Raw genomic sequence first — 26940 nt, forward strand, 5'->3', positions numbered from 1 at the left:
AATGGTGTGCTGTAGGACGAAGACCTTCCAGCAGGGGGTTCTGCGCTGAGGGTACCAAAGCCCTGGGACCCGTAATATCCAACTCCGCCAGGCACTGAGACACCAGGTCTGAGAGATCCTCTTTAGGAAAGAACCGCCTCATGGTTCTAATATGGCTCATTCCCTGAGGGAAGTTCCCCCTCGTCCAGGAGTTCGGATTCGTCCGGTGAAACATCCGGGTCCGACTGGTCTGGACTGTCCGGAGGCGGAAGGTCCGGCACACGATAAGGGCGTGAAGGTCCCGGAACTGGATCCGCTGGAGCCATAACCGCAGCGGCAGCCGCCGGACCCGCAGAAACAGTGGGAACAGCAGGGCCTGGACAGGAAGCCGTTTGCATCTGTACAAAAGCATGAATCCCCTTAAAGAGATCCACCCAGGAAATGGAGGTGGTCTCTAATCGCCGGGGTACAAGATCCCCCGGGATTCCAGGTTGATCGAGACAGCCCGCTAAATCCGGGGTAGCCCCTGGGAAACTGTCAGCGAATCGTGGCTGAGACTGGTCCTGACCCGAGGCTCCCACGGCCTCCTCACATTGGGCACATAGAGAGTCCGGCTCTTCGCTGTGTGTGGCTCTAAGCTGGCATGCAGAGCAGAGGCCGAGGGCTTTAATGCCTGAGGCAAGGGGTGCCCCTGCTGAAGCCGCTGAGGCGTTCTGTTCCATTGAAAAATATGCGCTTAATAAGCGGCAGCAATATATGCTGAATGAAACAGGCGCACAATAATATGCGGCAGCAATATACGCTTTAATACAACAGGCGCACAACAATATGCGGCAGCAATATACGCTTAATACAACAGGCGCTCAATGATATGCGACAGCAATATACGCTTAATACAACAGGCGCTTAATAATATGCGGCAGTAATACCTGCTCAATGATATACAATATGCTCTCAGCAATAGGCGACTAGCAATATACACTCAATGATATGCAATACGCTGTCAGCAATATGCGGCTTAGCAATGTACGTTGGACAATATGCAATGTGCTCTCAGCAATATGCGGCTTAGCAATATACGCCCAATGATATGCAATGTGCTCAGCAATATGCGGCTTAACAATATACGCTCAATGGCATGCAATATGCTCTCAGAAATATGCGGCTTAGACACAGACCTGCGCCTATCATGGGCACTCAATACCTGAGTAAGGCCAACAAAATGGCGCCCGTCCACGGCTTGCCGCCCACAGGCCACGCCGCCGATCCTCGTTCCTCGGAGACCAAAGAGTAAGAGATGTATGCCTTACCTGATCCTCGGCGCTTCCCGGCTGGAACCCGGGCGGTCTCCGGCTGCGGGGGGAGAGGGCAAGTACCTTCACCGCCGCGCTTTGAGGAAATGCACCCGCTGCCTCGTCCACGCCGGGACAGAGGCGCCTTGTATGCCTCACCCGAACCTCGCCCGGGGGCTACGTCCCTGCCGCGATTCGGCCACTGGACCGAGGACTTAAACCACCGGGGGATCATGGAAATCACCCCAGGAAACTCAACTGGGGGAGGGACCTTAGGGTATCACCGCAGGAGTGCGGGGCTCGATGCTGTAGAAGTTTCAGTAAAAAAAAGAAAGTAGAAAGTAGATTTGGAAACACGCTCAGCGAGCGTGCAGGCTCTCCAAACTGCTTTGGAGACGGAAATTACTAAGTTGCTACGCTTCCTGTAGGGGTATATATACACCCGTGCTGACGTCAGATCCGTCTCCAACTGCTAGCACGAGCATACTATACCCATTCGTTCTGAGTCCATCTGGCTACACGACAGGAAATGAAGCTTTAATAATGCACAGGAATCAAACCTTTTTGATGGAAAGAAAACTGTAGAACAAGGGGTCATTTGAAGTTCCAAGAGGTAAGAGTCAGGACCAACGTCAGAAAGTATTTTTTTTTACAGAAAGGAAGTTGGATGCATGGAATGCCTCCCAGAGACAAAAGACACGAGATAAACAAGAGAGGCTCCCCAGAGGATAAAGGATGGAGATGAAGAAAAGGGGTAACCTATGTTGACTGTGATAACCTGTTCAGAGCAGCAACTAAAAAAATAAAAAAGCTCGCTGGGCAGACTGGATGGACCATTTGGGCAGGTCTTAAACATGTAAGCAGAACTGCCAATTGTCAAGGCTTCATCACTGGCCTTGATGAATGGATCTAATTCTCACTACTTTCAAACTTGTGCTAATTCAACCTCTTTTTGTTTCCATCACCAAAGACTTAATTTTTGTCAGAACAACCCAAAATGGCTTTCTGCCACCGGAGAAAGCAGAGCAGAGTGTATGTCAGTTCTGGCTCCCCTGCAGAAACAGAATGCATCTAGTAGTTGCATAGATCATTTACGGGGCCCCCAGCCCTTGGAGGAAGCAGAGAAAAACCAGTGTTGGAGCTGCTTACCCTGAGACAAGTGCACAATTTAGGAGGCTGTGTGGGACAGAAGCCAAGGTAAAAAAAAAAAAAAAAAATGATATGGGGTGTGCCTGTCAACACCACTGCTTCTGGCACTCCTGGGTGTGTTGGCTTCCTGCTTTTCACACCATCATCCCAAACCCTGATGATGGTGAAAGGGCCAACAGAGTGAATGATGGAATGGGCAGGGGAAGTGAGTGAAGGGATCAGATGGAGGGGAAGGAGAATCAGTGAAGAGATTGCAGAGGCTGTGGGTTGCATTGGAGAAAGAGTGGAAAAGGGTTTAAAGATGCTGTGAGGTGTGAAAGGGAACTGCAGGGCCTATGAGTTGTGAATGAGATAATCTGAGTGGCAGGCAATCTCTGCGTGCAGTGATTGGAGGGAATGGAGAAAGAGTGAAGAAGGATCGGGGATGGGATTGGTTGTGGTGGGGAGGGGGAGGGGGAAGGAGAAAGAAGAGAGTGAATGAGAGCAGCATGTGGCGTCTCTCCTTTCCTTCCACTCCCAAAGAAAAGAGCAGCTCCTACACCCCCTGTCCAAGGAGGCTGAAGACAGCAGACAGTGCACACCAGTGTGCTCCCATCGCACAAGGCAGAGGTGAGCCAGTTGATTCTGGCTTGAAGAGGAAGCCTGTACTTATCTGTCCGAGGAGGGACAGGACGAGAGTTGCAGGAGAGGGTGATTTTTCAGAGAGAAGCGCTCAAGGATCACCAGGGATTGGGGTTTAGACTTGAGGGCTTTAGAACCTCTGGGGAGGAGGGGAAGGGGCAAGAACCACTGGATAAATTTATGGGGGGGCTGGGGATGGAGGATTATCAGGGCAGAGGGGAGGAGGGGGTTAGAGAGAAAGCACCCCATTTTCTCCATCTGCCTTCTCCTTCTTAACCCAGCAATCCGGCATCCCAAACCCACAGCCACCCTTCGCCTACCAGTGCTCATCAAGCATGCCAAGAGTGAGAAACGTGTGTGTGTTCACACCTGGCCCTGGCATCACCCATCTCACCCCATCCACAGTTCCACTTAATTTATAAAGAAAAAAGCAAGTCCTGCATTTGTATCTTTTTCTGTCAACATCTACTGTGCTATTATGTAAACTTTAAAAAGCACAGAATGAATAAACTGCTGATGTGTTCGAGCTACGGTACCAGACCTGCCTTAATCCAAGCTCCAGAGGTAACCCATGTATTCTTTCCATTTTACATACGTCATTTTCTGAATGTGTAAAATAAAAAAAAAGTCCAGTGGCATTAACACTGCATCAAAAGCAGCTTGACACTAGCAAATCAAATACCACGCTGCACAGAATGGTTTCTTTGTAGTGACAGAAAGGAAGAACTGGAAATGAGGCTGCACTTTTATTAACAAATATGTCCTGTTCTAGAGTGCATTAAAATCTTTCATCTCTCAAACATGTGGCTTCAAGTGATAACCAAGTCTTGAAGCAAAGGGAAACAGATGTCATTCTGCAGCAATAGTAGCTTTTGAAGCTTGAGATTAATCAAAACATTTAATGGCTAAGCTTTACTATATCAGAAAGACTGTAGTAGCAACAATTATATCTTTTCTTATCATATAAACTTTGAGGTTTAAATGTTCAGAGCCCTTGTCTTTTTTACCTCAATTTGAGTTTGTACAACTGCAAGTCAAACATTTATCTGTGGAGAAACACCAGAAATAGAAGTGGGGTTTATAATCACAAATGCTAACATCATATTTGTCCAGCTTAATTTTTTCTCAGGAACCTTTATTTACAATATAATAGGACTAATAGCCATGGTTAGGTAAAGGCTACTTGGCCAACATAGCAACTGGCAGTGAACAAGGCTTTTTTTCTGCAGCTCTAGAGGTTTTTTTTTATTTGCTATTCTTTTCAGTTTCAGTGTTGTGATATTTGGCCACTGTTGGAAACAGGATACTGGGCTTGAAGGACCCTTGTTCTGACCCAGTATGGCATAGCTTGTGTTACCCCCTCCAGCAGCTCTCCTACTCTTCCATACAGGCCATGGCACACACCAGAAGCAGCAGTAGTGGCTAAGCTCTATACTCATGGTCCTCTTCCTTAGTGCCCATGTCTCTCTCACACACACCATACCAGTCATGCCCCCATGACCAGTTTCTGTCTCTCACACACTAATCACCTCTCAAACAGTCTTTGGCACACACACAGCAGTCACCTTCCTGAACAGTTTCTCTCATGCCATACACACACACACAGAGGCTTCCCACTCCCGTGTTCTACTTACATATATGGGCTTCTCACTCTCATAATCACTTTCTCTGTCTCACACACACTCACCAGTCTCTCACTCCCATGCTTGTTCTCTCCACATGCACAGGCTTCTCATTCCCATGATCACTTTCTCTCTCTCACACACACACCAGTCACCTGATCTCTCATATGCATACATACACACACAGGCTTCCTACTCCCACGTACTCTTTCAGGTATCTCACTCCCATGCTCTCTCTCACACACACCCAGATTTCTCACTCCCATGTTCACTCTTCACATGCACAGGCTTCTCATTCCCATAATCACTTTCTCTCTGTCAAACACACAAGTCTCTCTCTCATTTCCATGCTCACTCTCCACGTGCACAGGCTTCTCATTCCCTGAATCACATTCTCTCTCTCACATTCACACACACCAGTCTCTTTCTCCCACACACACCGTCACCTTACCAACCAGTCTCTCTCTCATGCATACACACACACACACACAGGCTTCCCACTCCCATGCTCTCTCTCACATAAATCAGGCTTCTCACTCCCATGCTTTCTTTCACACACACCTCCACAATACCAGGCTTCTTTTTCCCATGCACCCAGATTTCTCACGTCCATGCTTTTTCTCTCTCACACACACCAGTCACCTCCCTTACCAATGTCTCACACTCTCACATACACATCAGTCATCTCCCTGAGCAGTCACTTTCATTGTCTCTCACATATACACACACATCAGCTCTCTGACCAGTTCTCTCAATCACACACATGCTCTCAATCAAATACATTCTCTCACTTACACACAGGCTCTCAATCACACACACATTCTCTCACACACAGGCTGGCTGGCTGCTTCTCTCTCTCTCACTCACTTCCTCCCTCTCCCCCCCCAAGCACAAATGGTAGCTGCTGCAGCCTCCTCCTCCAGCCCCCACAGGCCAAGAAAGAAGAATCCCATCGGCCGCGGGAGGCTCATGCTGATGTTTCCTTTCCCAATTACCAGCTGATTCAATTGCTCGGGGGCCAATGCTGCTGCTGCTACTTTTAGAGCCGTGCCACGTGTTTCTCCTTCCCGCACACCGCACTGTGTATCACTTCCTGTTCCGGGTCACGGGGGGGGGGGGGGGGGGGGGCAGGCGCGGGTAGAAGAAAAAGCCAGCCGCAGGTGCCACAGCTTCTTCTAGCACCGCTGCCGTTCCCACTGGGCTTGAACGTACTGATAGCCCGGCGGCAACGGCAGCAGGGAAGGAAGAGCAGCAGGAGAGACCGGGAGCACACGACACACCTGCCGGTGCTTGGCGACACACCAGTTGAGAAGCGCTGATTTAGGGGACACCATTTTTACCCTGAGCTATCCAGTTCGCAATACCTCAATCAGCAATCCAATAAAAATCCCACCAGCAGATGAATACCCACATTACAAACAAGATTATGAAAGCAATTAATCATTTTTCATGCTGCCCATGTCTTAAAAAAATGTGCATAAACTCAATTTAATTATATTCCAGAGGTGGAAAAGTTGGGTACCAGCCCAAATGTTTTAAGAGACAGAGAGCGCAGAGTTACTTACCTGTAACAGGTGTTCTCCAAGGACAGCAGGATGTTAGTCCTCACACACGAGTGACATCATCGGATGGAGCGGCACTAGAAACTTTGACAGGCACACTGAGCATGCCCAGCATGCCGCTAACCACGTGTCCACGCAAGGTCCCTCTTCAGTCTTATAACAGAGTTCGCGAAAAATAAAACAAACTGAAAGAAAAAAATCCAACTCTGTGGGCAGGTGGGCAGGTTTTATGAGGACTAACATCCTGCTGTCTTTAGAGAATTCCTGATACAGGCAAATAACTCTTTCTCCAACGACAAGCAAGATGGTAGTCCTGACACATGGGTGATTAAGTTGCTCCAGACGTCTGCAGCGGAGAATAGGTGCAGGTATGTAACACAACCAGTGCTGCAGCGACCCCAGGAGGAGGCCTGCACCCAAAGATGGGGCATACGGGGGGAGAGTTGGCTTTCTATGGCTAGAAGAGGTTACAGAGGACAGACTGTCTTGCTGGCCATCCTTGTCCAGGCAGTAATGTGAGGCGAAAGTGTGGAGGGAACTCTAGGTCGCCGCTATGCAGATCTCGTGGATAGGAACCACATATGCCACCAAGACCAACATGGCCCAGACAGCGTGAGCTTTGATGTGACCATCAAGTTGTAAACCCGTCTGCGCATAGCAGAAGGTGATGCAATAGCTACTAGCTCACTGGATTAAGGAAGTAGTCATGGCAGCATATATTGATGCTGGCAAGCCATTACCTAGTTAGGTTAGGGCTTATCCAAGACCAAGTTAAGACCCCTTAAGTGTACCAGAACCGCAAGGGAGGACGAAGATGTTCCACTCCTTTCAGGAAAAGGGCCACATCAGGATGAGCCGACAAGGCACCATCCCCTGAAACAGGCGAGAGCCACTACTTGTACCTTTAAGGAAATAAGGGCCAAACCTTTAGTCAAGCCATCCTGCAAAAATTCCATGATGAGCAGGATCTCGGCAAAATGAGGAAAAATACCTCTATCCTCACACCAGGCCTCAAACACTCGCCAAACCCACACATAGGCCAAGGAAGAGAAACAAAACAGCGCATACTGACCCTAGATGCTGAGCAGATCGCACATCAAATTACTTTGATTCGCCAGCAATATTTTGAAGGAGGTAATAGAGCTGGTAAATTGTTAGCCCAAACATTGAAATGCCAGCAAGCGCAAGCTACTATAGTCAAAGTAAAAGCGCATGATAGATCTATGCTCACTGATAATAAATCTATCCGTCAAAGGTTTCAACAGTTCTATTCGGAGCTGTACTCTCAAGACCCTAACATCAGCGTACAGCAGATAAATCGGTATTTAACTGACGCCAATAGTTATAGTTTTGCCAGTTTTGCCAGGATAGTTATGCCAGCCAATACGGCTGGCATAACTATCCTGGCAAAACCGGGAAGAGATCCCACATTATGCAGCTCATATAGACCAATCTCTTTCATTAACGTTGATTTAAAATTACTTGCCAAACTTTTAGCCACCCGCCTGAATAGTTTTATTGCTACTATAATTCATCCAGATCAGTCTGGTTTTATTCCGGGCCGACAAGCCAGTGATAATGTTCATAAAATATTAGATGTGATTTGGTGGGTTCAAAAGCAAAAGATGCCGGCATTCGCTCTCTCAGTTGACGCCGAGAAGGCTTTTGACATGGTGCATTGGCCATATCTATTTGCTTTGTTACCAAAACTGAAATTCGGAGATCATTTCTTACAATGGTTGACGCAATTGTACAACAAACCTCAGGCCTGTATAAAAATTAATGGTGGCTACTCCCCCACTTTCCAGGTGAAACGGGGAACTCGGCAAGGATGCCCTCTTTCTCCTCTCTTATTTGCATATCTCTACCTCAGATAACCTCCGCGCTAACGGATTTCAGTATGGTCTCTGGCTTTCAAGTAAACTGGGACAAATCCGAGATCCTTAATATTAGCACTGACCCTGCTGAAGCGTTGCTGCTTAAATCTCAATTTTGCTTTAAGTGGGCCTCACAGAAGATAAAATATCTAGGGATTTACTTGAGTGCCACGCATGATCTTTTTCAGCTCAATTATGTTTCTTTATGGGGATGGATTTCCTTGGATCTAGAAGAGTGGAACCGCTATAGCATCTCCTGGCTGGGTAGGATAGCGGCCATTAAGATGACAGTTTTGCCGAAATTGTTATATCTTTTTCAAACTTTACCCATCCCGGTTCCCAGGAAATGGCTTGCCCAGATACAAAAGCGACTAATGACCTTCATATGGGGAGGCAAGAGACCCCACATACCACGACGACTGATGTTCCAACATCGCTCCCGGGGGGGTTGGGGGTCCCCAATCTTGAACAGTACTTTTTAGCAGCTCAATTTAAACAAATAGTGGATTAGCATAAGCAGTCACCCATTAAATTGTGGGTGCAATTTAGTCAACAACTGCTGGGTACTATACCGCTTACTAGTTTTTTATGGCAGCCTAAAAAGACCTGGGGTATAGCGCCTAAAGATATTCTACCTCCCTCTATGATTTATCCTTTGGGGATCTGGACCACTAAGCACCCTATATTACTGGGTACACGGGAATATCATCTGAGCACCTCTTTATATTCAAATGCTGATTTTTTTACCGGGACAAGACTCACGGGCTTTTAGGATCCGGGCATCTAGAGGTATCACATAATGGGCTCATGTGTGGGGACGGACTGATCTACTCCGCTTCTCAGACTTGCAATGCAAATATGATCTCTCTGCCGCTGATGTTTACCCATACTTGCAACTCCGACATTTTGCCAGGTCAGCTATGTTAGCTGCTCATTTACAACAAGGGAGAACGGAATTTGAGAATCTATGTATAAAGGCTGATAAGTGTGTTAAGTTGCTATCAGTAATCTACAATTATGCTGGGTCAGCAGTTGTCCGGTAAATCTTCTCATCTATTAGCTTGGGAAGCGGATTTTGGAACCATTTACTCCATTAAAGAATGGGGAGATATTTTCCAAGGTTTAGGGAAAGGATTAATCGCATCTTCTATGATAGAGAATTCGCTTAAATTGCTATTTAGATGGCATTATTGTCCAACGAGACTACATAAAATGAATCAGAACATATCTGATAAGTGTTGGAAGGGATGTCACCAGGTGGGAAGTTATCTCCACATGTGGTGGTCTTGCCCAAAGATCAAAGCGGTATGGATCACTATAGAGCATTGGGTTAGTCAGATGCTCCCTGCTGTAAATGGTTATCCTTCCCCAGAATGCTCTGCTAGGATTCCCTTTCTCCTCGTTATCCAAACCTGAACATAGACTGCTTGGTCATGTCTTCACGGCCACTAGAGTAACTATAGCCGGGAAGTGGAAAACACAGCATGTGCCCACATTACTTGAAATACAGCATAAACTGGGTGACATATACCTACTTGCAGAAATCACAGCACGAAAATGGAAATCCATGGGGGAATTCCATAGTACTTGGAAAGCATATGCCAGCTGGAAGAACCAGCAAACTGATTCCGGGACTGATGTCTCTTCTTCTTAAACGCAGCTAGACAGATACCTTACCAACTACGCACTTTATAACTTTTATTACATGCTAGATACCTCTTTTGATAGAATGGACAGCAGGGGATTGGGGGGTGGCGGGGAAAGGACTTACCAAATGTAGTAAAACATAAGACAAAGATTTGGTTAGTACTCACCAGGATTTCCTGTTAATTGCTGTTTTGCTCAAAAAGTTGTGATATGTTGGCCTTTTCAATGGTTCTCTGTACCTGTTCATTTTCCTTTTAGCTGACTTGAAACTCGGATGTAAGTTGAACACTTCTTGTGATATATGTATTATGATTTGTCTTTAATAAAAACAGTAAATAAAAAAAAAATTTTTTTTAAATAATTCTCAACTGGGGGAGGGACCCGTAGATATCACCACAGGAGAGCGGGGCTCATCTGTAGAGGTAAGATTTCTTCTTTGTTTTAGATTTCTTTGGTTAGAATACTCTAACGCTGTGCCAGCGTGGAAAGAGTACCGAACTGCTATGGAGACGGAGAAATACTGAAGAGCAGAGCTTCCTGCAGGGGTATACATACTAGGGCTGACGTCAGACTGAAATCTGACTCCATCTCCAACTGCTATCAGGAGCACACTATACTCACTGGTCCTCAATCCATCTGCTACACGCTAGGAAAACTGCTATTAATCAATAAGGATTAGTAGCTTGGGATCTAGAAGTTTAATGTTTGGGTACTTGCCAGGTACTTGTGACTTGGTTGGCCACTGTTGGACATAGGATGCTGGGCTTGACCCAGTATGGCGTCTCTAATGTTCTTATGTAAACTGTTCTCTGCCTCTACCTGCACCACTTGTCTGGACTGTTCTGGTAGGACAAAAAGGAGCTTAATAGTATGACCCCTAGTTCTATAGCTTTCTTTCCTTTAGAAAAGGCTCGATTCTCATGCATCATTTATACCCTTCAAGTATTTGAATATCTGTATCATATCCCCCCGTCCCTTCTCTCCTCCAGGGTATACATATTTAGGTTCTTCATTCTTAATCTCATATGGCTTTTGATGCAGACCCCACACTATTTTGGTTGCCTTGTTTTGGACTGCTTCAATCCTGTATCTATCTTGTTTAAGATATAGTCTCCAGAACTGAACAGAGTACTCCAGATGAAGTCTCACCAATGACCTGTACAGGAGAAATATCACTTTTTTCCTGCTGGTTATGCTTCTTTTGATGCAGCCCAGCATTCTTCTGGCCTTAGCTTTGCCGCTTTCAGATCATCAAGTCTCCTCCCGTCCTTGCACTTTACTATTTTATTGTATGTCAAAGCAGCCTGAAAAGTCACACAGCATCTTTTCCCAAAGTCTGGTTATTTCAAAAATTATTGGGTTGGTTTTTTTTTTAATTATTATTTGAAGCAGAAGCCTGAATATCAGATAGTTTATCCATAAGTAAACTTTTAAGCATGTCATTCTAATCAGTCACAGATGTGGATAATAAACCTATCCTGCTGAAAAAGAAAATATGTCCCTTATAAAAATACGGGAATTAAGTCATCTAATCAACCATAATCCGGAAAGTGACCAGTGATAAAAACATATTATAGAACACTGCAGTGATGTAAATAAGACAAGGGCAATGATGGCTAATCTCCATCCCTTTAATCTCTGCTAAATCTGCTTTCCTCCGATTTGGCTTGATATCTCTCTGCTAGCTGAATTATGACACTTTGGGCTGGATGTACTAAGGATTTTCTCCCATATTATACCTATGGGGAAAGCACATAGCACCTATTTTAGTAGAGAACATCTAGCTGGTTTATTTGGACTGCAGTAATATGTGATTGGATTACTTATGTATCTTGGCCATCCAGCCAAATTAAATCAATGCTTGCAGTCTGTCCAGATTGCTGTAGTCTGCTTTTCAGTTGGTTATTCTGTTAGCAAAATACATACAGCGGTATTAAAGGCTCTTCACTGATTGCCTGTAAAACTGAAGAGTACAATTAAAGATTTTGTGTTTGATGTATGGGCCTTGAATGGTGGGAGGGCCTGTGTAGTTGAAAAATCAATTACACTTCTATTTGCCAAAGCAGGTTTTACGTTCACAAGAACCGGAAGAACCGGCCATCAGAGAATGGCAGTTGACCCATACTGAGACTCTAACATTTTCCAGTTTAGCACAGAGGCTAAAGAATTCCTTGCCCAGGGAATTACACAGTATGCTCAACTATGCCTCTTTTCACAGCCATTTAAAAAAACTTGCCTTTTTATTCAGCCTCGATTTAGGATTTTGTTTTACTGAGTGGCTTATTTTTAGATTCTGTTGGGATGGTTTAATATTTATTGGCGGTATATTTTATGGTTTATTGTGAATGTAAGATGTTTAGTTGTGCTGTATACCGCAGTAGGTTTTTAAATAAATAAAAAAGGAAAAAGGCCCTTGGGGCCTGGTTTAGGCTTTTCTCCCATTCTTTGTTTGTGGTGAAAATAGTTAGAAGTTGATATTCAAAAGCCATTTAGATTGATAACTTTTCAGTTAAAGGCTTATCTGGCTAGGATTTAGTCAGGTAAACCAGGGACATTCTGGAGGCAGGCGAGAGGCATTCCGGGGAGGAGTGGAGTTAGCCACATAAATTAATTTAACTCTGATAAGTTAATTGGCTAATTTCGAATAACTCTAGTCATGCCACTGACCTATCCTAAAGTTAGCCGGATTAGCATATTCGGCTAACTTTAAGATAGCAGAGTATATTCTGTGGTAGTCATGAGAATTCATTTGGTATTAGTGATATTGGCCAGGCTTGGGGTACAGAACCTTGGCTTTTTCACTCTCCTCTCTCTTTCAAAAAGATTGCACAATATGTGATAAAAGATTTTATCTTTTCTTCAATTTCTCCTGTATGGTGCAAACCCAAGAGAAACTAAGAAAGTTTTCTGCAAGTCCAGAATTTGAGAAGCAAAGCAAAATTGTCAAAAAGGTCAGAAAATATATATATTAAAAAAAAAAAGTTTAGACCAATGGCTAATGTTGAGAACAGATGTGCTGTGCCTCTAGGAATCAATTATTTAAACAGCAAGAATCAGGATAGACAATTATCTATAGTAAAGAATGACACCTATGTAAATTTCCAACTAAGACTGCTTGTGTTTAACAGATGGCAGTTATTGAACTTATAATTTCTGTTAAAGAAGAAATGTAGCTTAGCAGAAAGGAATGCAGTATATTAAGATGCATATATTGAACACACTGTTAAGAAGAATGAATTATTTAGCTGACTACTACATGGAGTGCCTAGTATGTGTTTATTTCCATTTGAAGTACAGATCTCCAGGAGCTGAAGTAACTTTTGTCTTTGTATTTTCAGTGAACACAATAAATACCACCAACTGAGAAACTTTTCTTTTTTTTTTAGTGTAAACCAGGTCAAGTAATTTTTAACACACACTGTTCAAATGGTAAATCTACTGTATATAAAGTGCAATTGCATAACTTCTCATATGCAATAAGGAAGCTAAAATAAGGAACTAAAATTCTACAAAGGAAGACAATAGATTTCTAATTAAAAATCATGTTTTAATATACTTGGTCAACACAAGAGTAATCTTGTTCCTTCCCAATCAGTGCTGTAATACCCAGCTGAGCTCATCTGAGTTTATTAGAAACCTGTGTGTGCCTGCTGCAGCTCTATGGCAGGATTAGTTAAGGAAAAAAAAACACAAAAAACACAAAAAAACAAACTGGGGGGGGATAGCCAGGTGCTCTATACCCTGAAGAAAGGCCCAAATTACACTGATACATATGTTGGTGGGCTGGGTGGAATATATCAGCCAAAATATCTCTTCAAGAAATTGAGAAAGCCCAGAATGCTCTTGGCCTACCCTCAGTGACTTGGGGGTCACCTATTAACACTCACCAATAGCAATTCTCCTGGAGTTTCTAGGAGTAAAGACCCCATGCCAAGTTTCAAGGAACATCTTGGGTCTTGTCAGGCCCAGTGCTACTTTACTCCTTTAGGTCTATGTAAAGTGACTCACTGTGGTAAAGGCAATAAAGCAAAAGCAGCTGAAGGAAAGGACCAGCAAGAGATGCTGTTGTCTTCCACCTTCTCCTGCAGCCTGTTGGTTTTTAGTACCAGTGCATGGTGTAGCATCCAAACTACCATGATTTACACAGCAAGACTGGGGTGGGGTCAAGAAAGAGCAAACTGGAAGATAGGAGGAGAAAAGAAAGCAAAAAATGAAAAGAAAAATGATAGGAAAGAATCCAAGGAGGTGGGGAGGCAATTCAGCAGCATTGCAGAAAAGAGCTGGGACCCTGCATTGAGAAGGGAGTAAGAGGAGCAGGAATAGACAAACGAGATGAAACATGCAGTACAGAAGAAACAGGGCAGAGCCACAGGGATTAAAGATCGGAGAAAGGAAGCAAGGTATCTCTCAGCATATGCTGGGAACACATGACAATGCCATGAATCACCATGTAGGTGAATCCATTCTTCTACCATCGTTTGGGGCAATTGTTTGCACACTTGGGACCTATTAAGGTTTTCTCATTGCATCTATGGAAAAAATGCTTAATAAATAGGGTCCTCCGTGCACTGTCACCTCCATGGTAACTTCTACCACCATGCCTAGAAGATAGCCATAGTGGCCCTATGGCCAATATGGTCTAAATCTAGCCCATAGGTATCCTTGCCAAAAAGGATGCCAGGGCCCTCGCATGCAATTTTGCATGGTAGGAATGGCAGGGCAAGATCATGGCCCTGCCCTCCAGTTGCTTTCTCTTCTTCTCCCTAGAAATTTTCCAGTTACTGGCCAGTGCTCCACAGTGCTTATACTGACTCTTCAGAACTTGATCGTGATCCTGGCACAGATGCTGCAGAACACTGGCCAGTGGTGAGATAGATCCCATTCAGCTAAGTATATGGATATAGTTTAGGGTCGGCAATGCCTCCATCAAACAATGGAATCATGACAGAACCTCATGCTGGAAAATGTGTAAGAGGGGAAAGGAGGGGGAAGACGGATTGGCAGGGACAGACTGCAGTGGTCGGTTGGAATGGGGAGAATGCTGGGATTAGAGAGAATTGTTTATGTATTTACTTATGGGCCGATACAGTACAGTGCGTTCCGACGGAGCACACTGTTAACCCGCCATTGGACGCACGTTTTCCCTTACCCCTTATTCAGTAAGGGGCTGAAAACGTGCCAATCCCCCGAACCTAATAGCGCCCGCAACATGCAAATGCACGTTGATGGCCCTATTAGGTATTCCTGTGTGATTCAGAAAACAAAATGTGCAGCCAAGCGGCACATTTTGCTTTCAGAAATTAGCGCCTACCCAAAGGTAGGCGCTAACTTCTTCGGGCACTGGGAAAGTGCACAGAAAAGCAGTAAAAACTGCTTTTCTGTGCACCCTCCGATTTAATATCATGGCAATATTAAGTCGGAGGTCCCGAAACTTTCCAAAAGTTAAAAAAAAAAAAAAAGTCGGCCCGCGGCTGTCTGGTCGAAAACCGAACGCTCAATTTTGCCAGCGTCTGGTTTCCGCGCCCGTGGCTGTCAGCAGGCTCGAGAACAGACGCCGGCAAAATTGAGCGTCTGCTGTCAAACCCGCTGACAGCCGCCGCTCCGGTCCAAAAGGAGGCGCTAGGGACGCGCCCGCTCTCCCGCGGACTTTACCGAATCTTACTTAAAATCACTTATATCCCATTCCCTCTAAAGTTCAGGGCAGGGCACATAAGGACATAATCATTATATACATAGAAGATCCTGGAGGGGGTCTAAATCTGGAGGATAACTGTTATTGAGAAGGAGAGTACAGGGGTTGGTAAGGAGGGTGCTGGGGTTGAGAAGAAGAGAGCACGAAAGGGGGAAAGAGAGCATACGAGCGCATGCATGTATGACAGAAAAGGGTGAATGAGTGTGTGTTGGGGGGGAGGGGAGAGGTCCAAATTTCCTGGCTGTAGCTTTCCAGAAGACAAATTAGTTTCCTAGTCCTCCCTCTCCATGTTAGTCCCATTAGGGTAAGCAGAACCGAAATGTTCCCCAGATATGCTCTACAGTCTCTGCGTTATAGCAAAGCTTTGTCATTAATAAATCCCCTCCCCCCTCGCTAGATTAATGTTGATGCCGTAGGCGCGGCGCTGTCTCCTCCGGTACCAATACTGGTCGCTCCAGGTGTCTTCCCCCCCCCCCCCCAATATGCATGCATGCTTACCTTTCCTTGGTCATCAAACAACACTTCCTGATCCGAAGAAGACAACTTCGCGTCTTCCTCTTTCCCCTCGGCAGAGGCTGCCCCACCGCTGGCAGGCTCGTAGTCCGGGGACGGGTTAGCAAAATTGCGCTCCTCCATCTCCGACTCGTCCCCAGTTTGCAACTTCAGTCTCTTCGACATTGCGTCTTTCTTGGCGACGGCGCGCCAGAGGGGACAAAAGCGCTGCGTTGCCGGCAGCCTACGAATCAACCGCAGCGCGCTCCTGCCAAAGAGCAAAGCCGCTGCCAGGCTGCACCCACTGTCCCCCCCCCCCCCCCCGACACGGGCAGAAATATAGGATCTGGGAGACACAGCCACGCTCTTTCAGTCAGCCAGAAAATTCACAACGGCTTGATTGCACAGAAGCCAATGGAAAAACAAATGGAAACGTGACCAGCATTTACTCATTCAGCAGCTACGGCTGGCAACTATACAAGCTTCCTGCCAGTCTGTGTCGATCAAATCCTTGCTGGCATCTTCCCCTACTTTCTTTTGTGCTGTTCTGCAAGAGGAGGGTCCAACAACAACAAAAAAAATAAAATAAAGCTTTCCTGCTAGTTTCCTAATGCGCATGAAGAATATCCCATGTAGGGAGAACAGGGGTGGGGACAAGGAGACTGTGTGGGACTAAGTCAGCCAATGGGAAGACAGCGGGGCGGAGATCAGGAAGGAGGGACGGAGGGGGGCAGCGATTGCTTCTGCACTGAGGGCCAACCTTCTATCAGGCCGATACAGTAAAAATCGCGGGAGAGCGGGCCATCGCCCAGGCCACTCTCCTGTGCGCGCGATTCAGAAAAAAAAAAATTATTCAAATTAGGGCCCGCGGTAAAAAGAACTGCTAGGGACTAGCGCATCCCTAACCTTTTGTTTTTTTGACAGGAGCGGTGGCTGTCAGCAAGTTTGACAGCCCACACTCAATTTTGCTGGCATCGGTTCTCAAACCTGCTGACAGCCACGGGTTCCGAAACCGGACGCCGGCAAAATTGAGCATCCCATTTTCAACCCACCAGCCGCGGGCCAATTTTAAATTGTTTTGTTTTTTTTTTTAATTATTTTTAACTTTTGGAACTTCCAACTTAATATCGCCATAATATTAAGTCCGAGGGTGCACAGAAAAGCAGTTTTTATTGCTTTTCTGTGCACTTTCCCGGTGCTGGCAGAAATTAACACCTACCTTTGGAGCGAACTGTACTGTATCGGCCTCTATGTGAGGGGCAGTGCAGGCAGGCAGGGAGTTTTGGGAAGAAGTGGCAAGTCCGTGAAGTTTAGGATGCTGCTACCACAGTGTCCTTCGTTAGCCACTCTGTGAAGGAGCAGGACATGGAGTAGCGGAAGTGTGTGTGAGTCTGAGAAATCAAGCTAGTATTTGTACATGAGAATCGATGGCCTAGCCAGAAATTAATTTTTTGGGGACCCAATGTTAACAGGGGTGGGCAGTTGACATACAGGTCTAGGCAATGGAGAAGGTACAGAGAAGGGCAACCAAAATGATAAAGCGGGTGGAACAGCTCCCCTATGAGGAAAGACTAAAGAGGTTAGGACTGTTCAGCTTGGAGAGGAGACAGCTGAGGCGGGATATGATAGAGGTCTTTAAGATCATGAGAGGTCTTGAACAAGTAGATGTGAATCTGTTATTTACACTTTTGAATAATAAAAGGACTAGGGGGCATTCCATGAAGTTAGCAAGTAGCACATTTAAGACTAATCGGAGAATATTCTTGTTCACTCATAAGAACATGCCATACTGGGTCAGACCAAGGGTCCATCAAGCCCAGCATCCTGTTTCCAACAGTGGCCAATCCAGGCCATAAGAACCTGGCAAGTACCCAAAAACTAAGCCTATTCTATGTTACTGTTGCTAGTAATAGCAGTGACTATTTTCTAAGACAACTTAATAGCAGGTAATGGACTTCTCCTCCAAGAACTTATCCAATCCTTTTTTAAACACAGCTATACTAACTGCACTAACCACATCCTCTGGCAACAAATCCCAGCGTTTAATTGTGCCAGAGGATGTGGTTAGTACAGTTAGTGTAGCTGGGTTCAAAGAAGATTTGGATAAGTTCTTGGAGGAGAAGTCCATTAATGGCTATTAATCAAGTTTATTTAGGGAACAGCCATTGTTATTAATTGCATCAGTAGCATGGGATCTTCCTAGTGTTTGGGTAATTGCCAGGTTCGGCCTCTGTTGGAAACAGGATGCTGGGCTTGATGGACCCTTACCCAGCATGGCAATTTCTTATGTTCTTAAATAATGCCTTAGAGTGTACCTAACAATAGATTTCTAAGTAGTCGTGAGTGTTACTTTAAAATATTTTAATTCTATTTCAAGCACTTACTAACATTAAATATATCTTATTAATCTAGGTTAAGGTGGCGCGGGCTAGTTTTCGCCGCCGACATTAACATTAGAAAAGCATGGGGAGCAAGCGGGAAGGGGACAACCGTTGGTGATGGTAACAATTTCAAATGCTGCCTCGCCATTGGTTGGCATACCTCGGTGGGAGTCACTTCGGGAGGCATTTGATCTCAGTCGGTCCCAGAGAACGGCAGAGGCAGCAGCGGCAATTCATTTTTTCTTTCCCTCCGAGGTGAGTTTTCGGCGGTTTTGGGGGTTTTCGTGGCTCCTCTGGTGTCTGGCGCTATTTTTTCTTTACAGCATGAGCAGGCGCAGCAGAGATTGCGGGTCCCGCTCTGAGCCTTCCTGTGACCGCCAAGACAGCAACCATGCAGCGGGGTTCGGCAGCTGCAGCTCTGTTGGACCCAGTCAGGAACCAGGCAAGTACCCTTGCTTCCTCCCCTTTTCTGGTGTGTGTGCAGGCCTGACTATCTGTCCCTCCCCTCCCCACACAAGGTGCCCCAGTCACTCCCCCTTCCTTGTATCATTCTGACTCGGGTGAGAGTGACCCCAAGTCTGCAGATGTGGGAGTCCCGGTTCCTTTCCTGCCTCCTTCCAGTGAGGACTCCTCCGATTCTGTCGCAGAAATTTCTCTCAATGCCTCCGGTGGAGAGCTGCTTTTCCTCACTCCCTCTATAGCAGGCCCCGCCTCCTCAGTGCAAGGCCCTTTGCCTGGCCTTCCGCCTACTCCTGCCTGCCCCTCCTCCTTGGTTCCCTCCTCAGCATTTGGGGCTGTGCACCCCAAGGGGCGGGCTGTTTCTGCTGCAGGCGGTAAAAAAGTCTCAGTGACAGGTGCTGGGGGTAAGGGGAAAGCTCCGTTGCCCAGATGGCTGGCCAGAGAGCAGCACTCTGTTCTTATTGCATGCCCCGCTCATTTGCCTAGCCAGGTTTGTGCTTCCAGTCCTCCAGTAAGGGTAGAGTCCACCAAGGTCCGTCAATCCAGTCTTAAGGGCAAACTTTCCTCTGGGCTGCCAGTCTCAGCGGTGCCAAATTCAGTAGCGCCCGGTTCGCCACGCAGCCCTCAACTGGTTCTGTCAGTGTGTCACAGCTTTCCTCGGGCTAAGGCATGGGGGGGGGAGCATTTTCCCAGGTGTTCCGGTTGCTGAGGCGCAAGTTTCCTTTCCCAGTTACAGTCCTAGCTTGGGGTTCCTCTGCCTGCAGCGGGTCGGGGTCAATTGGAAGTTCTTTTCTGCCAAGTGCGTGGTCAACAGGTTTGTGGCATGGAAAGCGTAGGGGGACCAGTGTTTCGGCAGCTGTCCCGCTGCCTCGTCCCGCAGGCCTGCTGCTAGAGGTACTAAGGGTTCAGAGCTTAGGGGCAGTGGGGTGGGAGGAATTTCTTCTCTTCCAGATACGACTGATGTCCCCAGTGCATCGCGGCAGGAGGCGTGGAGAGAGAAGGCTTTCCCACAAGACAAGGAAGGATGGGATCGGAGAGGGTCACTTTCACTGGAGCACCCAGCAGCGGTCTCGGGCGACGGTGCTCTCATAGTTCTTGAGTTCTTAGTCGTTCTCTTCGACCGCCTTGAGGGAGTCAGGGCCGGCTCACTGCACTATTTTAGTGGAGAATCCTAGGCATTATAAGGGGCACCCAGCCCTTGTGTCCTTGTCTGAGTTGTGGGAAGAGGTTCCCCAAGTGACTTAGGAGGCGTATCCGTAAGCGTAAATATGTTAATATCTTCAAGTTATTAGAGGGCAGACGAGGTAGTAAGAAGGGCAAAAAGAGAGACAAGAAGAAGAGCAAAAGGGTATCAGGGCCAAAGGTATCTAAGAATATAATTAATTGGGTTCAGAGTTTTCTACATCTAGCGAATGTGGTAGGACATTTTGATCCTTCCCAATATGGTTCCTTATTAGCGTATGCGGATAGCATATTGGGAGCCTTTAGGGATTATGAAGGTTGGGCTTGGCTCAACTACGATGAGAAGTTCAGGGATAAAATGGCTAGGAATCGTTTCATGTCTTGGGGTACCCAGGATATTCATCTTTGGTTAACTCAAATGATTAACAAGGGAGTTCGTACTTCCAAGGGTGTAGGGGGGAGGCGGTATTAGCAGCGTTTCCGCCTCCGGCAGTGGGAGTAGTGCAGTGGGTTCCTTTCGGGCTCCCAGGAGTACTCCTAAGTCCGCGACGGGGAGCATGTCAGCAGCGGGAGGGTCCGATATTTGTTGGCGGTTTAATAAGGTCACCTGTCTCTTCCCGGATTGTAAGTTCCATCACGCATGTTCCACATGCGGAGGAGCCCATCCTGCGACGAAACGTACCCAGGGTCACAGTGCTGCCTCCCACAGAGGTGGTAAATTATGAGGTTCTAAGGCAAAAATCGGATTCACCAATTATTTTGTTGGAGTTATGGCTGTGGTTGCGGTGTTATCTGGACACTAATTCAGCGTGTTTCTTGTATACTGGTTTTTGGGCGGGTTTTAGTATATCTTACGAGGGCCCTGGTTTTGGGGGCAGAGGGAGGAATGCGCGATTGGCATCGCAGCACGGGGATATTGTGCAGGATAAATTACAAAAATCGGAGATCCAGTTAGGGCAGGTTGCAGGACCTTTTGTTATTCTGCCATTTGACAGAATGCATTTGTCACCACTTGCAGTCATCCCTAAGAAAACACCTGACAAGTTTAGGTTGATTCTGAATCTCTTATCCAAAGGGAATCTCTGTGAATGATTTTAACCCTAAGAGTGTATGTTCCATTAGGTATGCTTCGTTTGATGCAGCAGTAGCATTAGTGCGAAGAGCTGGCCGGGGTGCGTTATTGGCAAAAGCGGATATCCAGTTGTTGCCCATACACCCCGAGAATTTTCATTTATTTGGTTTCTGTTTTGAGGGGCATTATTTCGTGGATCATTGCTTGCCTATGGGATGCACAGTGTCTTGTGCTTTCTTCGAAGCTTTTAGCACTTTTCTCCAGTGGGTGACATTGCAGTATACAGGATGAGATAGCAAGTTGCATTATCTTGATTATTTTCTGTTTGTAGGGCCGAGTCAGTCGGGTTCGTGTCAGTTTCAGTTGGATAGTTTTGTTTATTTTAAAGTAGCCCGCATGTGCCTATTGCTCATAAGACTGAAGGACCGGTTACTCAGCTTACCTTTTTGGGTATAGAGCTAGACTGTGGCCATGGTGTCGTGTTTCCCCTTGGAAAAAGTGGCAAAGTTAAGAGAACTGGTGCAGGTTGTATGGGGGGCGGGCACAAAAGTGACTTTACAACAGATGCAGTTATTAATAGGTTCTCTTAATTTTGCTTGTCGTGTGATTCCGATGGGTTGTGCTTTTATTCGTAGGCTGGCTGCTGCTACTGTTGGGGTGGGTCATCATTTTATCCGGGTAACACGCAGGGTTAAAGATGAACTGGGGGTCTGGGAAGCGTTTCCAGAGTCTTTCAATGGTGTTTGTATAATGCAGGAGGAGGAGGAGGTATCGAATCATGCCCTTGAACTTTCTTCGGATGCTGCAGGGGCTTGCGGTTTTGGGGTTTATTTCCAAGACCAGTGGTGTGCTGAGCCCTGGCCAGCAGTGTGAGTGGAGGAAGGCCTCACTAAGAACATCATTTTTTTTTAGAATTGTTCCCCATTGTAGTGGCAGCGCTAGTTATCTGGGATGGGAAGCTCAGGAATAAAAGAGTGGTGTTTTGGTGCGATAATCTGGGAGTTGTTCAGGTTATTAATAGGCAGTATGCCAAATGCATGCATGTGTCGGCTTTGATGAAGGAATTAGTTTTCCTTTGTTTGTATTGGAATGTTACCATTATGGCTAGGCATATGCCAGGAGAGCAAAATTTGATTGCGGATGCCCTTTCTCATTTCAAGTGGAAGGTCTTCAGGGCGTTGCGCCGCAGGCGAATTCGACGGGAGAAACCCTTTCCAGAGCACCTATGGCATCTCAGCCTTCGGAAGCTTGGACGTTGATTCAGAAATCTATGGCCCCTGCAACTTGGGCGTCTTATTTGGTGGGCAGAGGTGTGGTGACGCGCTACTTACAGGCAGCAGGCTGGCGAAGGGGGCCTGTTAGTGACGACAGCATTGTAAAATTCATTCTGTGGGCGAGGAGTAACGGTTATTCATTGTCTTCGGTGCACGCCCATATTGCAGGTTTTTAATTTTTTCAAAAGCTAAGAGGTTGGGGCAACCCATCATTAAGTTTTGTGGTCAAGAGAGTGTTGGGTGGTTGGGGCAGGGATAGAGGGAGAATGCTTGACAAAAGGCGGCCCATTCGGTATGCAGATTTAATGTTGATTGTGGGGCATTTGGAGATGGTTTGCTGTTCAAGGTATGAGGTCTTGCTGTTTAGAGTGGCTTTCGCTCTTGCCTTTTTTGGTGCAATGAGAGAGTTAGTGAGTTAGTAGTGAGCTCCAAGGTGAATGTATCAGGTGCGGGACTGATGGCAAGTCATGTTTGGGTGTACAGCAGCAGGGCAGAGGTAATTTTCTTACCTTGGTTCCAGCACGAGGTGTTTTGATGTGCCCACTTTGCTCTACTCAAGCTTTTATTCAGGTGAGGCCTTCTGTTTCAGGCTCTTTTTTGGTGCACGCTAATGGAATGCCGTTGACTGCTTTCCAATTTACTATAGTCGAAGTTAGTAGTGGAGGGCTTGGGATGGGAAGCAGACTGTTATACTTCCCATTCCTTCCACATTGGAGTGACTACTTCGGCTGCGGAATGGGGGTTGTCGGAGCAGGTGATTAGATCTATTGAGCAGTGGAGATCGAAAGCCTTTGCTTCGTACATAAGGATATGGGTGTTTGGGGGGACGGAACAAAACTGTTATAAGATTGTTAATGGTTTTTTCTTCTTTTGCAGAGTCGTGGGGGGTTCCTAGTGTTCGGGAATGTGCTTGGGTCGTGGGCCATTCCTTTGTTCACTGGGCTCAGCGCAGGGCCATGCAGCGACCTTACGGGGAGCACCTGACCTTGGATGCCAAGAGCTGGACACTCAAATTGTTTGACAGTTGGGGAATGAGACTAGTTGATCTGTTATCCTTCTTGCATAAGCGTGTTCCAAGACTGGGGTGTTCTGCAAATTCTTCTCATTCATTTAGGGGGTAATGATATCGGGGATTGTTCTTGTAGGGAGTTGGTAGCAAGGGTTAGAAAAGACTTTGTGTGCATCATGTATGGGATGCCAACTACGTGGGTTGGATGGTCCGAAGTAATAGTTAGATTTCGTTATAAGAGCGAGCCCCTGTGGAAGAGGGGAGTTAAAAAAAAAAAAAAATGAATCGACAGTTAGGTAAGTGGGATATAAAGCAAGGGTTTTTTTGGGTGAGACATGAGTGGTCCTGAGATGTTTCAGAGGGTCTGTTTCAGGATGACAGAGTGCACCTTTCTGATGTGGGCATGGATCTGTTTAACAATGCCTTGCAGGAAGGATTGGAACAGTTGATAGGTAGACCATAGAAGGCCGCAGTGGGGGAACAAGGGCAACCACGGTTGTCCTTGTTTTGTGGCAGAAACCCGAGCCCAAAGTTGTTAAATGTTATTATTGTATTGTAAAAGGGCATTTTGGAGGGGGGGGGGGGGGTGAATCTTGTGTAGTTTGGGGCTGCTACATGAGATGGCCAATGAGCAAGGGGGGCTGATGCTCAGGCTGTGTGCTTACCCTCGCTAGGAAGAGGTGGGGTGGGTTATGTATTAAGAATTGTCGGGTTCAGTTAAGGAAATAAACTGCAGCCTTTTGTAAACCATGGAAATTGTACTGTCATTTGTGCAGAAAGGAAGGAAGCGAGACGCATGTCTTGCCTTCTATGTTAATTATTTTGTTTTATATTTATTGCAGTTTATAAATACACATCATGTAAAAACCTTAGAAACATCAGATCCAATCATATAATAAAACAAACATTTTTATGAATCCTCTTTCCAAAAAATGCAGAAACTATCATAACTACAATAAACCAGTAATAATCATAAGATTTGCAACAGATATAGAACAGAAATAGGACATGAAAAAAATATATTCAAGTTCTGATATCACCTCAGTGATAGCAAAACAAACTCCCTCCACTGCCAAATACTTTGAAAAAATAAGACAATCCCCTACAAAAAAAGAAAACCCCACCTAGAACCTTACACCAGCACTAACTCTCAGGACTCAAAAAGCAGCAGCCTAATCTACAAAAAGAAACAAAGGCAAACATGACACCAGACCCTAAAATAATAATACACCATCTAGTGGGCAACCTGAAAAAGCTGGACTACTACAAATCCCTACATAGAAACTACATGCTAGCCACACATGCACAACACACACAGACCCTTACCTAATACAGAATAAGGGACTATAACTTAGAAACATGCAGATGAAATTAAAATGGAAAGCCAGAGAAACCAGACACTGAACACTGGAATACTGAAGAAAAACCAAATACAAATAAGAAATGCACAGTCTCAAAGATAGCAAATTCCAATCACTGAAAGTCAAATTTATATACAATATATAATTTTTTTTTACCTTTGCTGCTTGATCTTATTTTTCTAAATTGGTTGGTCCCAGTCTCTCTTTTCCTAATTCCTTTTTCAGAGACTCATTCTTTTTTTTTTGTTCTCTCTCCTCGTCTTCATTCCTTCCTCCTTCATACACACATACACAAAAACTTTCACATATGTACTCTCTCATACACCCTCCCAATCATACATTTCTCTCTCACACACAGGTTCCCATTCCCATACATACAGGCTCCCATACACACCCACATTCCCACACAAACACGCTCTCACATGTTCTCTCTCACTTACAGGCCCCCACTCCCATACACACACATACAGGCTCTCATGTTCTCATGCAGGCTGCCACTCCCACACACACAGGATACCACTCATGCTCTCTCACATGCAGGCTCCTACATCCACATGCTGTCTCTCTCTTTCTTATATACACAGGCCCTCCACTTCCACATTTTCTCTCATACACACACCCCCACAGCAGGCAGGGAAGCAGGTTCCCATTCATACACACACAAAACAGAGGCAGTCCCCCTCTCAAGAGCAGAAGAAAGAGCCCATTCTGCTGCTTCTCCTCATGTGCCAGCCCTGTGCTATTCAAAACTCATGGGGCTTGTGCTTATCTCATGCATCAAGAGATTAGCATTCGGCCTCTGCTAGCCACAAGAGTTCTGAATTCCATAGGGCCAGCATGGAGGTGAAGCAGAACCAGCTCTCTCCCAGTGGAGTCCTCTTCTTTTGTTTCGGTCGCCGGTGGGATGTGGTCCACCGGTGACCTCCTCATCTTCTCTGTCACCAGTGGGATGAGATCCACCAGCAGTCTCCCGGGCCTCCTCTTCTCTTCAGCTGCTGCTCCCCTGGGAGTGTACACCTAGCAGCACTAGGCCTGTCCATAGCAGCCTTGCTACAGGGCCTTTCTCCTCAGGTCAATGCCCTATGCTGACTGCATGGGCCTCAGCCCAAAGTGGGTGGGCCATGGCCCACCTACAGCTACACCACTGCTGAGGATGCTATGCCTATGGCAACACAATAACATAACAGTGGAGGGGGGGGGGGGGGAGTTAATTAGTAACAGAATTTTAACTATAACACAGGGACTCCACCCAGAGCAGCATCAAGAGAGACTGATCCAGAATGAAGGCTGAGTTGTTAGGAAGCTGGGAGAAATGCAAGCAGTATCTAGACTCCACAATCTTGAGAACCTATCAATCTTTGGTAACCTTGAATTATTCCTCTAGGTCAGGAGTCAGCAACATAAGGCCATATTTAGTGGCAAGGCAACAGCAGCAAGGCACTGAGCAGAGACTGGCTATCACGACTACAAATGCAAGCAGGCAGTCCTGAGCCACATAGCTGTCACTACTGAATGGCGATTACCCTCCCCCCACCTCCAGCAGGATTTATGTTTAACTTTGTTTCATCTCTTGCTGCTACGGGGCCAGTCTCACAGCTTTTATCACGAGATTGGCCCCACGGCAGCAGATGACGACATTTGGTAAACCCAATGCCTACATCTGGCCACCATGCATCAGAAAAGGTAGAGAGGAACCTGTGGCCCCAGTGGACCTCACCCCGCTGGCATCTGAAGAAGAGGCCCAGGACCTGGAGAGTGTATGTGTGAGTTTGTGTGTATGGAAGAGAGCCTATGGTGGGGGGGGTTTGACCCTGTGTGTGCGAGATTGCATGTGGGAGAAAGGAGAAAGTTTGTTTATGTAAGAGCAAAAGGAGAGTTTGTGTGTATTTAAGAGAGAAAAGAGGAAGGTTGTGTGCATCCTCCCACCTCAACTAATTTATGATAATCTCAGGGTGACTGGAAATCAAAAGTTCCCAGATATGGAGAGGTTTTTTTATCCTTAGTTTTAATTATTGGGTGTTATTTGATGCCTCTACTGTTTTGAAATATTTTATTGGTGTTCGGGAAAAAAAACATTCTGCTCATCATGTGTTTGAAATATTGGTATGGTTTTACTATTATGACTGATTTTCTATATTAATTTGTGTTTGATGTTTTATGAGGCCATGGTAATGTGTGACTTTCCACTGTCGCATTGTATATAGAGTTTGGGGTGTTGCAGTTTTCAGTTTTTGTCTGCATGTTTCTATTTATTCTTTTTTTTATGATC

General features: G+C 46.0%; 1 protein-coding gene across 4 annotated transcripts in view; it reads right to left on the reverse strand.

Annotated features, from left to right (window-relative positions):
* The window catches only part of LANCL2 (LanC like 2), a 179615-nt gene that overhangs the window by 93066 nt on the left and 59609 nt on the right, over positions 1–26940 (reverse strand). Inside the window, exon 1 of one of the 4 annotated variants that reach the window (XM_029589567.1) lies at positions 15940–16572. The exons of the other annotated variants lie outside the window; for them this stretch is intronic. Coding sequence (XP_029445427.1) covers positions 15940–16119 — 180 coding nt within the window. The 5' untranslated portion in view covers positions 16120–16572. Of the gene's footprint in view, positions 1–15939; positions 16573–26940 lie in introns of those variants that run through there. 4 annotated transcript variants of the gene reach the window in all.

The sequence above is a fragment of the Rhinatrema bivittatum genome, chromosome 2 (assembly GCF_901001135.1).
Source record: "Rhinatrema bivittatum chromosome 2, aRhiBiv1.1, whole genome shotgun sequence".
Classification (NCBI taxonomy): domain Eukaryota; kingdom Metazoa; phylum Chordata; class Amphibia; order Gymnophiona; family Rhinatrematidae; genus Rhinatrema; species Rhinatrema bivittatum.